Raw genomic sequence first — 15,057 nt, 5'->3', positions numbered from 1 at the left:
CGATGGTGCTGCTCCCACCCACCTATGCATCCACTCACTAGATCATCATCAATTCTGAGTCCCAACTGATAGGCCACGTCCTGCAGGGTGATAGTCATCTCCTTGCACGGTAAATGAAATGTATGGGACTCAGGCCTCCACCTCTCTATCAACGCCGAGGCAAGCGACCAATCGTACTCGAACTCGACCATAGGCAAGCGACCAATCGTACTCGAACTCGACCATATAGGCCACGTACTCAAACTCGGCTCGTCTCAGATATGGCCTAGTCTACTCCGGCGGCCGTGCCATCAGATTCCGTCTGGTGTGCAAGATCCGAGGCGCCTACCAAACGAAAAAAAATTAATAAAAAAGGTACCGTGAAGAAATATATTAGCAAGTTCACTTTTTATTCAATACAATAAAATAAAAAAGGGTAAAGTATACTTTTTGTCTCTGAAGTTTTCGAAAAGTTTTAAAAATACCCTTAAGTTTTAATTTGTTTCAATTTTATCCTTGATGTTTTAAATATGCTTCAATTATATCCTTTTTGTTAGCTTTTTGATAGTCAACCAATAGTCAACTTTTTGTTTCCAATTTTAACCCCTAATCCTAACAGTGTTTGGTAGTTAGCACACTACCTAATCCATCCTCTCCCTTTCTTCCCAATCTCATTCCATTCCAACAGACCAACACCTCCACTTTTCTTCCCAACTATCGCTCATCCTCTCATCCATCTCTCCGCTGTAACCACCGGCGCCACTGATGCGCTCCCAAGAGACTATATCGGTAAAGAATTTCTCAATAAAGTCGTGTTGCAAGTATAGCTCTACCAACAACAATCCTTGGGGATCAAATTTAGAGAGGGATTTGGTTGTCACAAGTTCAACCCCAATAAAAATAACAGAAGTATTCAAACCTCGGGTCGTTTCACGAAGAATGGGCAAACATGTGCTTCAACATTGGTTAGAAATCCGGGGTTGTGAGTTATGAGCAAGGAATTAAATGAGGAATCTTAACAAGCAAGTAATCTTAAAATGCAAGAAACTAGTTCGAATGACTAAGCAAGATGTAAGTAATACCAAACTAATGAGATAACATTCAATATAATTCTATTCTAAAACTAAGCAATGACTATAACTAAGACAAGACAAGTAGAATTTTGGGTTTTCAAATGTGAATAATAAAAGCAACTCTTGGCTAGGCATGGGAATTGGGGTCACCATCCTTGTCTAATAATCGTATCTTGACAATTATGAGGAACCAAACTCATTAAGTCTACTTCTATACTTGAAGTACGTTAAATGGCTTGGTCAACATCAACCCATAAGGTCTAACCTCACTACTAATTAACCTAGCAGTAGGCTAGTGTCAATGGCTATCAAATTAACCACTAAGGGTTCCCAAATCATTAAATCCATTAGTCCTAATGACTCAAGTTTACCCAATTCCCTTGGCCTAGGCCAAGAGTAAAAAGAACTACTCCATAATCAAGGTAAACAATTCATCAAACACATGGTAAGCATTAACAAAAGACATGTTCAAAATGCAATTAAATTAAAACTAACAAATACCCACTAACAATTATCAACATACAATCACTCAAACAACACAATTAATCATAGAAATCATCAATGTAACATCAACAAAGGAAGATTCACAACATTCTTGAAATGGGTAGAAATTGACAATTGACAAGAATTCATAAAACTAACACAAGATCTAAGCAAAATTATACTAGGAAATTCAAATTAAACAAGTAAAACTAGTAATTGACAAGATCCAATTCAGTATTCAACAAGGGAAGATCAAATTAAAGCTAGATCTAGAGAAGAACAAGAGTTTCTCTCTCTAGAAAAATAAAGAACCAAAAAATAGCTAAAAATGTGTCTTAGTGTAAAATGAATGATCCCTCCTTTTCCCCTAACATCCTTGGGTCTTTTCCATACAGAAACAGTTTGAATTTGGGCCTCATGAGCCTCAGAAATCGCCAGGCACGATTTCCTTTAATGAGTTCACGTGCAGCTTCCCGCCCGTGCGCGCGTGTGCGTCGGTTGAAATTCTCTGGCCCGCGCGGATGCGTCCATCCTTGCGCGCCGCTTCTAGCTATCCTCATCCACGCGTGCGCGTGGAGTGTGCATGTGCGCCGATGCTGAAGTTCCCAAAATCCAAATCTTCATGTTCCTTCCTCTTGTGCATGCTTTCTTTCTCTCTTCTAGGCCATTCTTACCCTATTAATCCTGAAATCACTTAACAAATACATTACGGCATCGAATGGCAATAAAAGAGGATCAAAATATAGCAATTTTGAGGCAAAATAAGCATGTTTTTTCCATCATGGGGCAATATTAGAAAGAGAACACAAAATCATGCATTTCTTGTGAATAAGTGCGGAAAATATTGACAAAACCTCCCAAATTCTACACAATATAAACCACAAAATTGGGGTTTATCAGCCACCACCAACCACCATCACCAACCTCCATCTTCGTCTCCAACATCATTCATCCATCTCCCTCCCCACTTATCCATCTCCATTTTCATGATCATAAAGCAGCAAAAGACAGGGTCCGAATACCGATCACTCACACGTTTCTCTTCTCCCAGTCCCACACACTCAAGTCTCACACAGCATCCACCATTCACGACGCCTCAAGCTCATGCTTCATCGTCCCCGATTAACTGCGCCTGGAGCTCCGCCGCTCACGATTCACCACGCCCAGAGCTCCGTCGTCCGCGATTCACCGTGCCTCGAGGTCCGCCGTTATGTGCGCTATGGCTTCCCTCTCCGACAGCCTCAACTCTCCCTCTCCCTTTGCCCATGTCCAGATCTTGAAGATTAACTGGTTTCAGAAACAACCTAATGGAAACGACGATATTTAATTTCTTGTTCAAATCTACAATTAGGGTTTAATTGCCCAAATGGTTTTGTTATTAATTTGTCAATATCACTCTTTTATATTCAATTTTGGTGTTTTCAACTCGTTGCTATTGCTGTAGCTTTGGCACTTCATTCTGCAATTGAGCCAAATATGTGAATTGATAAAATGTGCACGGTGGTTGGTGAGACAACACTACAAGAAAAATACCTATTCAGGTACACTTGAAAAGTGTAGCCAAAAGTGAAAAAAAAATGATGCCTTAGGCTACGGCTACGCTTTCTGGGCTACGGCTACGCTTTTTGGGGGTGATTCCTATTCGGCCGTTGCCTATTCTCAAAGGCTACGCTTTTCTGCACCAAGGGCTACGCTTTTGGCGTTTGGGAATAAGGTGCGCTTTTCAAGTGATGCTGTCCAGGACCAAAGGCTACACTTTTCAGCTTCCATTTTTTCCAGAATAGGCTACGCTTTTCAACGCTACTGCATCACCTGTAAAGCGTAGCCACATTGTATACCATGGCTACTTTTTATAAGTGTAGCCTTAGGTCCCTCATTGTTTTTTTTTTTTTAATTTTTTGTATATATATATATATATATATATATTCTTATAATGTTTTGTAAAATATAATATTTAATAATATGATTACATATATAATTCTGTATTTTTAATTAAATGAATTAAATATTATAAAATAAAAATAAATACACAATTATACTAAATTAAAAAATATTCTAGCAAAGCACAGTAAATACATTCTAAAGATTCACAAGCACTATCATGCTACAGTATGTTAGTACATAAAACAATAGGTCCAGCTATCCAATTGAACAATCATTCAACAATAGAGAAAAAAATGAAACATGTCTAAAGTCTAAACTACTAATTTCCATGTATCAATGAATATAAAGAGGATTCAAATTAAGTCTAAAATTAAAATAAATAAAAGAAAAGTGAATAAACAAAGACCTTAGTGCCCTGAGTACTAAGTCCCTATCAGTTGTGTGCCTGAAAATCATTTGAACATACCCCATAAAAAAAGAGGATTTTTTTGTTGGAGCCACTTATGTTGCGTGCTAGTGCCTTTACAAAGTGCTGAATAAATTCAGAGTGCCCTTCATAAGTGGTGGCAGTAATGAGATTACCATCCACCACTGTTGCTGCCATGGTGTCTGGTTCAACCCAATGAGCCCCAGAGGCAACCGATGCCGGTTTAACAGGAGGAAAAGCGGTGCACTTGTGATCTTTAGCTACACTTGCAGCCACCAGAATCAACTGTCCGTAGCAAATGGAAGCAAGTGCTTTTCCAGAACTGAAAAATTTGATCACCAGTGCCACAACAAGAGGATCATGAGCAAGATACTCTGGCGCTCTTCCACCCAGTAACATCACCCCGTCATAGTTTGCAGCATCAATTGAAGTCTGGTGGGAAGAAATGCTTTTATTAGCAAACATAAGGACACTAACACGTGAAAGGAAAGAAGTTATGGGAGAAAAGATAAAGAACAATAACTATTCTATTTAGGTGCAAAATCCTAGCTATTCATTAGATAATGGTTCTATGTCTGCATATCTTGATATGCTTAACCAATAATTTGGAATTAAGAAAACAATCATTTGAGAAGAGAAGTGTTAAGACCATACTTACTCACTTTTGCCGTTCATTCAGTATTGGAGAAAGGAAAGTAATCTGGACCTCAAATATATATGCCTTTGCCTCGGCCTCTTTCACGTTAAAAGCCTTAGTCAGCTCTAAAATATCTCTAAATCACACAGATTAAGCATGAAAAAGACAAGTATCAATAGATTATAAATCATGGCAATTTGTCAAAATATTGAATATCAAAAAGGAAATGAGATTCACAAGTTATAATGCAGTCAAGACATCAAAAAAATAAAAAAAAATAAACATAAAAATTAAATTTTAATATATTTTCAACTGTAAAAGGAATATCTAATGTAACAAACTTCTGAGAATAAATTGTACAGCTAAAGAAGTGCACAAATAATATTTTAAATAGAAAAAAAAGCCTGTGGATGTGGTCTTTTAATTCATGCTCATTGGCTTCACTTTATCAATTATTTTACTCACAATTGTTAATTAATGAGTGCACCATTAAGAAAGTAATTTTCTTAGGTATGAGAATTAAAAACCATTAGTGCTGCAGTTTAATCTACTCTGTCTCTGTGTGTTTGCTTTCAATATGAAGGATTTTGATACAGTTAATTGTTTGCTTCATCCTTTCTAGAGAAAAACCCAAATCAGCCCCTGACAATTACCTCGAAAGACAACGAGGCCCCTGACAAAAAAAAAAAACCCAACCCGGCCCCTGACAATTACCTCGAAAGGACAACGAGGCCCCTGTGCCAAAAAAAAAATAATGTTATTTTTTTTGGCACAGGGGCTAATCAGTCCCCAAAAAAAATTATCAGGGGCCGGATTGGGTGTTTTTTTTTCTTGGGGGCCTCGTTGTCTTTTCGAGATAATTGTCAGGGGCCGGATGGGGTATTCACTCTTTTTTCTATGAGAATTTTATGTATTGAAAATGCTAGTAAGTTTTTTTGCTAGAGTACCTAAGGATATTTTTTGAGTCTAGTATATGCTGCCTAAAAGAAAAGTTTTCTCTGCAGAACATTACCTTAAGGATTTAGCTTCTGCTGTTATTTTGGACATACTATTGTTTACCTTATTTTATGCTCCATTATTAAGCAAAGTGCAAAAATTATATCACTGCCTCTCATTTATATTCTCCATTTCTCCTCATAGGAAGAAAAGTTTTTCTCTATATATTGTCTCAGAAGTTTTGTGAGGCACTTAAACTGGCATCCATATTTGGAATAGATGAATAAATTGTACAGTTAAAGAAGTGCACAAATAATATTCTAAATACAACTCAGTTTCTTATATGACATATGTAATTACTATTTATAAAATAGAAGAGAATTAAGTGCATTTGAATGCCAAACTATTAAAAAAACATACACTTATGACTTTTTAGTTTTATTTTTTTATGTATTGCTATTAAAAGGCAAGGAAATATATGTATAGATATAAGACCATTGAATAATTGAAACTATTTTAAACATATGTCCTCATATCACTCACTCTTTAGCAAGCTCTGCATAAGACCATGCACCATCCTTTAGCTTCTCATCCAATCATAATCCAAAACAAATTAAATTAATTTACACACAAATCAAATCAAAACACATGGAATTAGTTAACAGATAGAGTGAAGAAGAAGTACCTATCACGGATTTAAACCTGTTACATCATGGACGCCATTCTTTGTTGATAAGCTTTTGGAAGTGATTCCAAACCAGTTAACATGCTCTTATCCATGATTCAATTCAATTCAACTCAACCTAGTGTTCTTCATTCACATTAATCAAATATATCACACACCTCAAGCAATTATAGTACATCCACTTCAATCTCGTTAATTAAAATAAAATAGTAATAAAAAACCTGTGGAGACGAAATCTATGGACCAAGACAGAGGGAGCAAAGGCAACTGGGGAGTTTGTAGAAGAAACTCAAACCCCAGGAACAAAATTAAAACCAGTTAACTAACAATAATATAGGATGAAATAATCACAAACAGCACAATCTAATCACAATTAAGCCACAAAAGCACAAAGAACAGCAGGACAGCAGCATATTTACAATGAATAATCACAAATAGCAGTAAGAGCTAATCAACAATCAATTAATCAATGAATGAAAAATTGAAAACACAAATCATTCAAGAATAATTCAAAGATCAATAACCCTTATGAACAGAGCAAAAAACCGAACAATGTCATTACACTATTACAGTGAGCCACGAACAGAGCATTGACCTTCGAAGATGGCGATCTCGCGACAAACACAACGATGGACGACGGCAAAGAGCTGTGAAACAGGACTGGAAAGAAAACATTGGCGAACGAGGGATCGAGGGACCTCGAGAACAACGAACCATGAGGACTGCGAACGACCACAACGAACCTAGTGGCGATCTTGAGCGCGATGGGCGGCGACGGTGAGATTGATGGCGGCGCGGTGGAGGCTAGGGTTTTCACAACCTTACAAGGAAGAGCTGCGAGATGGACGAACGGCGGCAGAGCACGACTAAGGACGATGAGCAGACGAGTGAGACGGTGACAGTAGCGCACGACGACGGAGGGCACAACGACGGGGAGCTTGAAGAAGCGCTAGGGTTTTGTTATTTGGTACTTTGTAGGAAAGAAGGAATGACCGTATGAGAGAGTGCAGCATAGTTGTAAGAACCGGTTATCTGGTCGGTCCGGTTAGTCATTCTGACCGGATAAGGAATAGAACCGGATAAAACCGGTTTGAACCGTCCGGTTTTGATAAAAACCGAAGAACCGGCGGTTTTTGTATAACCGGCCGGTTTGGAAAACCTTTTTTTTTTTTTCGTTTTCAAAACGAATGTCTCTCACTCTCTCGTATACCCCCTTGCCCCCTTCCCCCTAACCCTAAATCCCCAAAAGCCAAAACAGCAGTCCTTCAAGTCTTCCTCAGCTTCTCATCACACCATACATAGTTGATCACCACACCTCACCTCACCTCACCGTCGGCCTGTCGTCTTCTTTCTCCCCTCGTCACACCAACACTCTTCCTCGCAGTCTCTCTCAGTCTCGAAGACTCTCTTCCTCTGCTTCATCTCGCTGGCTTCACAGTGTGTCCGAGTACGTCGAGTTCGTGGCTCCGCGTCTCTCGTCGTCGTCGTCGCGTCTCCTGCGTCACTGCTGCGGTGCCACCTCTCCGTCGCTGCTGCGGTGCTGCCTCTCCGTCGCTAGAATCTGCCTCATCTAGGTTGGTCTCCAAACTATGAAATCTGTTCTCTGTTTTTTTTAGTTATTTAGTTGGATTTTAATTTGATTAAGGGAGTGAATAACTGATAGGTTAATGGCAGATTGTTGATTATGTATATATTGTTGAGTTATAACTTGTTATATTGTTGAACTAGTTGATGGCAGATTGTTAGATTTTTTTTTTTTTCAGATTCGTAGTGGTTATGTTTGTTTTTATTGATGTAACATTGCTGTGAATTTATATTGCTGGATATGAAAATATGGAAATATGGAAATATGGATTATGTAACATTGTTTTTGTAATACCTGTTTTATACCATTGCTCTCCTATATTGTTTTAGAATGTCTTCAGCCAATACACCATCAGAAACACCATCCTCCACGGCTCCTTGCTCCGTCGGCGCATCCTCTCCGTCCACTGCCTCCTCTCTCGAATTGCTGGATTTTTTATTAATTTTTGATTATGCCATTATGTTTGTTTGCTTTAGAAGAAGGATTGCTGGATTTTCTAGCAATTTTTGTCGGAGTTATTTGTTGTTGAACTATTATGCCATTGTGCATCTGTTTAGTGTAGTGACTCTGAGTCTTTTTGTCGAATTATTTGCTGTTGAACTACTATGGTGTTGCTTTTAAATGTGTGTTGAATTAAATGGTTGTTTTCAAGATGAATGCAACCATTTTACTTGTGAGTAAAGTGCTTGTTATCCATTCATCAATTTCTCATGGTTGTTTGTCTTTGTTAGGTACCAATCTTGCTCATAATTTAAATCATTCGGCAGATTTAGGCTTGAAAACATGTTGACAAAACTGATTTTATGTCCAAAACAGATTTTAGTGAATGCATATATGGTTGCTTTTGTCTTGTCTAACAGGAACCCTTTGAATTGAACTGTTGGAAATAGGTTATGCTCCCAACATTGAACAATTGATGTAAATTTGTATTTTGTAATAGCTGTTGTTTTATACCTTTGCTATTATATTTTCTAGTTACGTGAAACCGGTTTTACCGGTTCAACCAGTGATTTATCGGTTGAACCAGTAAACCAGTAACCTGACCGGTTTGATCACCGATTCGGTTCTTACAACTATGCCTTGCTTACCAACTCCTCCCTCAGCCCTCTCCCTTCCAAGTTCCAACCCTATAATTTCCATTGCAACCTAGTTCGGCGTCGTCTGTCCCTCTGTCTCTCTCTCTCAAACTGCAGCAGCAGTGGTGCTCACTAAGCCAGCGCTGCCTAGCATTCAAAATTTAGTCGCCTCTGGAAGCTCTGCTCGGCCCTCTTCTCCTCTACGTCGTTGCGTCTGGCCCTCTTCTGTCTCGCACGTTGGTAGCTCTTTGATCCTCTTCTCTCTCGCACAAGCTCTTCTCCTATGCGTCTCTGTATAATCGTTCCTCCTTCACTAGCAATTCTGTTTCGCTCCTCCCTGCCTCGCCGTCTGTTTCGCTCCTACCTCGCCGTCAGTTTCGTGCCTCCCTCGCCGCGCGGTAACCAGTGCTTGTTCGTTTTTTTTTTTGTCGTTAATAACTTGATTTTGATGATTTTGAGTTTCTATCTCTGATTATATGATTCTGTAATTTGGATTAATGTTTATGATTATGAGTTTCTGATGGATTTGTTATGTTTTTTCTTTTATTAATTTGTATGAAACTGAAATAAACTATGATGTTGAAGAATTTTAATTATTCTGGATTAATTTTGTTGATGGTGTTTCACTGATTTGTTAAATTTTACTGGCTGAGTAGATGGTATCTTGCCAAATTTTTTGGTATAATTTTGTTCATGGGTTGTTCTTCTCTGCTGAGTTAATTTTTCTGAAAATTTTCTGGATGTAATTTGTGTTGTTTTTGGCTATATGTAATTTGGATTGTTTTGTGCCTTGAAAAACTTGTTGTCTTATAATAAAAAAATTAATAAATTTCTGGGTATTAGATTGGTACTCTTCTTAATTCTTTCTGTTCCTTTTTCCTTTTATTCTGTGGCCTGTTGCTTGAATTTTGGATTCTCGGGGTTGTGTGGGTATGGGTTGTTTGTTTGGTTGTTCCAATTTGGGAATTTTTATGGTCAGAAGTAGATTGCTGAAATTTCAGTTGATTCTTTATGATTTTGTGGTGTGCTGTGGCTTCTTGTTTTGTGGGATAGAAGCCAATTTTATTGAGCATTTTGTTTTGAAATGAATTTGCGTTTACTGCATATCTTTTGTAAAGAGAACTTGTTTTTAAGACAACGAAAATTCATTCTAAGGCCGACTTAAGTACCTCATATATTTGTAGATGCTTCAGAATTCTTCTTACAAATCCTATCTAGTCTTTTATGATGCTTTGGCCCCTTTAAAATATGCACTCACTTGGTATCATTGGTGGGATTTAGTGAAATAGCAAAACTTGTTTCATTTAATAAAGATATATGTTGTTAAGTATTAACTTTGGGTTCTTATTGGCTTTTTATTCTATTTTATTAGATGGAAGAGATATGGAAGTTGATGTAAACTCTGAATTTTTGAATTTTATTAGTTTATAAATCATTGAATTTAAATATTTAAAATTATATATTGAATTTTTAATAATTTCATTGTATATTTAATTAAACCGGTTCAACTATGGTTCGACCTCGGTTGGACCATTGAACCAGTCACTTGACCGGTTCAGTTCTCACAACCTGATACCTTATGTTTACTGCCAATTGTGAAATACTGCACTAAAAGTGATTAACATCCACTTCAGGTTATGGTATACTGGTATCTCTTTCTACATCCTTGTTGATCAAGAATGCAATTTTTCGGAGGGTCTGAAATCAGTCCATCACCTCCTGTACCGACAGCTTCAGGGAACAATGGCCATATGATGTATGTGTTCAATAGGAATGGTGTATGCTTGCTCTATCGGGAGTGGAATCGCCCATTGCGGACATTGAATGCTCAGCAAGACCATAAGTTAATGTTTGGACTTCTTTTTTCACTGAAGTCACTAACAGCGAAGATGGACCCTACCATGTATGTTGGTTATTTTATTTAAATAAATATACACAAAGTTAAGAATTGTTGCAAAATTATGCAACAGATATAATTTCGGGTGAGGGTAGTGCGTTAACAATGTTGACCATTTTTCATGGATAATTGACCATTTTTGTTACATTGTTGCCAAGGTACCTTCTTAAGAATAGTTTTTACATTTATACATCATTTTCTGTGCGATGTGTAGAAATTACAGCACTAGACAATGATAAGGAGTTAAGTTGGGCCTAGGTGATAAACCTGCAATTGAAAATTAAGTCCTTAGTTTTGGTTGTCAATTCCTAAATGGTCATGTAAGTAATGTTTATAACCTCGCACCATGGTATCATTAAGTTAATAATGTGCTATGATCTCATAGAACTTAATGGGATGGTTGTTTATTCTGATGTGCCCTTCATTTTTATCCTAATTAAGTGTAGTTTTCTCCTGTTTGTTATATTTTGTTTGTGAAATTGCTTTATTACGGTATCTTGTCTACTATTTCAGCAATTAGCCATTGATCAACAATATAGATGATGATGGATGTTTTGTATGATTGTAAAACGAGTTTCTTTGGTGTAGACTTTTTATACTGAACCGGTAGGTTTAGTTCACGTATTCCAACTTATTGTGCAGTGCAGAGAAAGGAAACCTTGGTGTGCCTCAGTTGCCCGGCCAAGGTTGTTAATTTCACAGTTTCCGAACTAATACATATAAACTTAGTTTCATGGAAAGTCCTTCCGGAATAAAGGTCAGCTACAACAATGTTCTTGTATACCTTAAGATGTAGTTGGTGCTGATTTAAGTTGTAATTAATTTTTATTTGGCACTTTGTCCATATTTGTAATTAACTTGTGGTTATGATTATATTGAGATTCTCCATGATTTTCATGTTTCATGCAGATTATCCTAGTGACTCATCCTCGAACCGGTGATCTGCGGGACTCCTTGAAGTATATCTACAATTTGTATGTTGAATATGTTGTCAAGAATCCACTCTATACACCCGGATCTCCTATTAGGTAACGTAGTATATATCACTTTTTCTTCTCAATTTTCCCCCTTATTTACCATGGAAGAACTTGTTTGATGAATCAATCTTTGATGGGTTTGTGTAGGTGTCAGCTGTTCAATACAACATTGGACCAGTATGTGAGAGGCATTGCCTAGAAGCTATGAAGTTCCCAATCACCATTATTGGTGAACCATTGATCACCATTATAACTAAACTCATTATTTTGTGAAGATTTTTAATAGCTTTTTTTATCCTTTCATCTAAAATTGAATCTTTCCTTTTTCTGTCCACCAAACCACCACGCATAGTTGACTGAAGTCTACTATAGTGTCCAGTCGTTAATGTGATCTTGAAGATCTTTGATCTTCAGTTGTTTTTGCTAGAGTTGCTGCTGCGATATTGAGCTTCTCTTGTATCAACATTCAACAGAGCTATTGATTTATTCAATCTTATAGCATATGATGTATTCAATCTTAATTAGATATTGGCCCCTACCTTGGTAGCAAAACGCACACGTTTTGGGCACATGGTTAAGGTGTATGTGTCTCAGTAATTTACGTTAACCCTTGTCATTCTTCAATCCAGCGTTCTTATTCTTCTCTTCTTCACGATCTTTTTTCCTTTTTCTTTAAGATTCCTAATTCTTTTTCTTCTACAAACTAAAATTCCTATCTTTTTTTTTCTCCTCCCAATTAAAATATCTAATTCATCATCTCTAATACCTCGTAGGAAGTAGCATTTGATTAACTGACTGGAAATAAATGATAATATGTATTTGTTATAGCCAAAAGTTTGAACTTGTGAGACCTTAAACACACAGAAGATTATAGTACGTTTTGACTTACAAATGATATGATATCACACCATTTGCTAAACATTTGAACGAATATACTAATGAATATTCGTGAGATTATTTGGTGAGACAAAAGTGTTGCATTTGGCATCAAAACTAAATGAGTATTTACATATCATTTTCTTTATGACTAGTTGAATTAATAGGTTGTTTTGGCATTTTGGTTTGGTGTAAGTATTGAATATAAACTCCTAAAAAGGAAAGTTTCTAAATTCTAAAGGAATACAATGATGCTTTCAAATGAATTGATTGAAATCAAGAAAAAAACATCAGTGTTTCTTTTACTTTTAACTTTTTTATTAACAAGACACATAAATCCCTAATTATTTATTATTAACAAGACACATAAATCCCTAATTATTTATTTGAAGGATTAACAAGAAGATTTGGAGAATGATCCTCTCAATTTTTTCTTTCATTGTTTGATAAAATGTGATCATATTTTTTAGGTAAGAAAAAAAATATGTGACAAAAATATTAAATGTATTTTATCAAACAATTAAAAAAAACATAATAATTAAAAAGATCCACTCCCAAAGATTTGAATGTCCAATAAAATCAATTATCAATTATCAAAATTCAAAAGTGGGGATGTCAATTTTGTATGGTTGAGGAGCGGGTTGTCATTTATGTAAAAGGATAGGGGTGGGATGGGATTTTACTCATCTACATTTTAGTATTTTACACACCTTTGTACACAGCTCAATCGAAATTCACCAATCTCTTCGTTCGTTAATTTTAGTCGCTCGTTTTCGTTTTTTTTTCATAGCCTCTGTCTCCATTTCCCGCTCACTATTCGGTTTATTAGCTTGCAACAATGGAAGCTTCCACTTCTTCCTACAAGGTTCGTCTTCTTCTCCTTCCAATCTAGGGTTCCTCTTTCCGTCAATTATATTTCAATTATTTCAAAGCATCGTTCAATTAGAGATTGGCTGTTTAATGTATATTACCTTCTGAAGTTCTATCCCTGTTTTCACGTTACTTGCAGAGATGTAGTTATAGTTACTGTATTTGTTTATATAACAGTAACATAACTAACTAACTAACTAACTAACTAACTGAATTCAGTTAACAACGAGCTGAGTCTGTTGTGGCAGTTTAACTCGCATGGAACTGCAACTCTTATCATCTTTTATTATGTAACTGTGTGTGTGCATCTGCATCATATCTATACTTAAGTGTTTCGTAGATCCTATTCTCATTGTCATAATTACTTTTTACTAGTACTGTGTATCTTTACCGTTTTCTTATTTTTATATTTATATAGATGTGTGTTATTTCAACATAAGAAAATTGGTTTAAGGAGAAGTAGAACAAATTTGATGTTAAAAGTGCATAACCAGAAAAATATAACCACAATGTTTGCCAGAAATCATGGTGATGGTTGGATCTAGCTTAGGGGTTTGCAGAACAAAAATGGCGCAGTGCATAACCAACACATTCCTCCACCCAAAACCCTTCCATCCTATCCCATCCAAAACAAAACCCGTAATTACCTTCTCTTTCTTGTTTCGAAGCTAGTTATCCGTTTCTTATTTCTGTTAATTAGTTATTTCTCTATTTGTTAGGTGGGAAATTGCAGGGTGGGGGTGACGTGCAGGAAGAAGGATATACACCCGCAGTACCACGAGGATGCTAAAGTGTACTGCAACGGGGAACTCGTGATGACTACCGGTGGGACCCAGAAGGAGTACGTGGTTGACGTTTGGTCAGGTAACCACCCCTTTTACCTGGGTAGCCGGTCAGCGGTTATGGTTGACGATGACCAAGTTGAGAAGTTTAGGAAGAAGTTCAGTGAGCTCACTGAAATTATGGAGATTCCGGTACTCAAGGGTGAAATCGTAATTCCCTCCAGGCGCAGGGGTATTCAGAAAGGTGGTAAGAAGAAGTAGAAGAATTAATTAGATCCAACACACTTCCCAATTTGGTTTGATTCCTATCTATCTATGTAGCTTCTTATGAATTATTGATTCTTCTTGTTGTTTATAGAAGGGGGAAAAATGGAAAATGCCCGTGTGGTGTTTGATACTATGCTTCAATGGTTCATTTGCTAATTTTATTTTTGTTAAAGAATGAGAATGAATGTGATTATTTGCTTTAGTTATATTTAAGTCTGATACATTCCATTTATCATTGTTAGATATAGATTTTTCTGTGAAATCACTTATCTCAAAGGTGTGATTGCCTTATACTTTTTGCTGGATAAGTTTTGAAACAATGTTATGAAACTAATTATACCAAAAATTTAAGCGGCTAGATAGAAATACATGAATGATTATATATCTATCAGGTGCTCTATGTAGTGATGTATAAGCTAAAATGATATGCTTATTATAATTGTAAGTAAAGGTTTAGTTTTATTATTGAGATTGTATGCATGATTCAATTTAGTTATTATGAAATTTTGGTGACCAAATTGGATTATGAATTCTTATTTTGAGGACTAAATTGAACATTTTTAAAGTCAATGACTAGATTGAATCATGGTTATAATTTTAAAGGCTAAATTAAATTGAGATTA

General features: G+C 36.5%; 1 protein-coding gene, 1 long non-coding RNA gene and 1 pseudogene across 3 annotated transcripts; 2 read left to right on the top strand and 1 right to left on the bottom strand.

Moving 5' to 3' along the window:
• LOC107623946 lies at positions 3,589 to 7,101 on the bottom strand. Its single transcript, XR_001616688.2, has 4 exons — positions 6,105 to 7,101; positions 5,963 to 6,003; positions 4,505 to 4,619; positions 3,589 to 4,278 (listed from the first exon to the last, which is right to left on the bottom strand). It is a non-coding gene; the product is annotated as an uncharacterized LOC107623946 (long non-coding RNA).
• LOC107622653 (50S ribosomal protein L31, chloroplastic) lies at positions 7,277 to 14,663 on the top strand. 2 transcript variants are annotated; one of them, XM_021113006.1, is made up of 3 exons: positions 7,277 to 7,308; positions 13,931 to 14,024; positions 14,105 to 14,663. In XM_021113006.1, the coding sequence occupies exons 1-3, from the start codon at positions 7,292 to 7,294 to the stop codon at positions 14,426 to 14,428; spliced, it is 435 nt and encodes a 144-aa protein (XP_020968665.1). In that variant the 5' UTR covers positions 7,277 to 7,291; the 3' UTR covers positions 14,429 to 14,663. The 2 variants fall into 2 exon arrangements, with proteins under 2 accessions (XP_020968665.1, XP_016180117.1); XM_016324631.2 differs by lacking the exon at positions 7,277 to 7,308 and adding an exon at positions 8,855 to 8,873 and having other exon boundaries at positions 13,940 to 14,024.
• LOC107622652 lies at positions 7,315 to 12,260 on the top strand (annotated as a pseudogene).

The sequence above is a fragment of the Arachis ipaensis genome, chromosome B10, assembly GCF_000816755.2.
Source record: "Arachis ipaensis cultivar K30076 chromosome B10, Araip1.1, whole genome shotgun sequence".
Lineage (NCBI taxonomy): Eukaryota > Viridiplantae > Streptophyta > Magnoliopsida > Fabales > Fabaceae > Arachis > Arachis ipaensis.
Note: the sequence above shows the minus strand (reverse complement) of the source record. Positions and strands in the feature narration are given on the sequence as shown.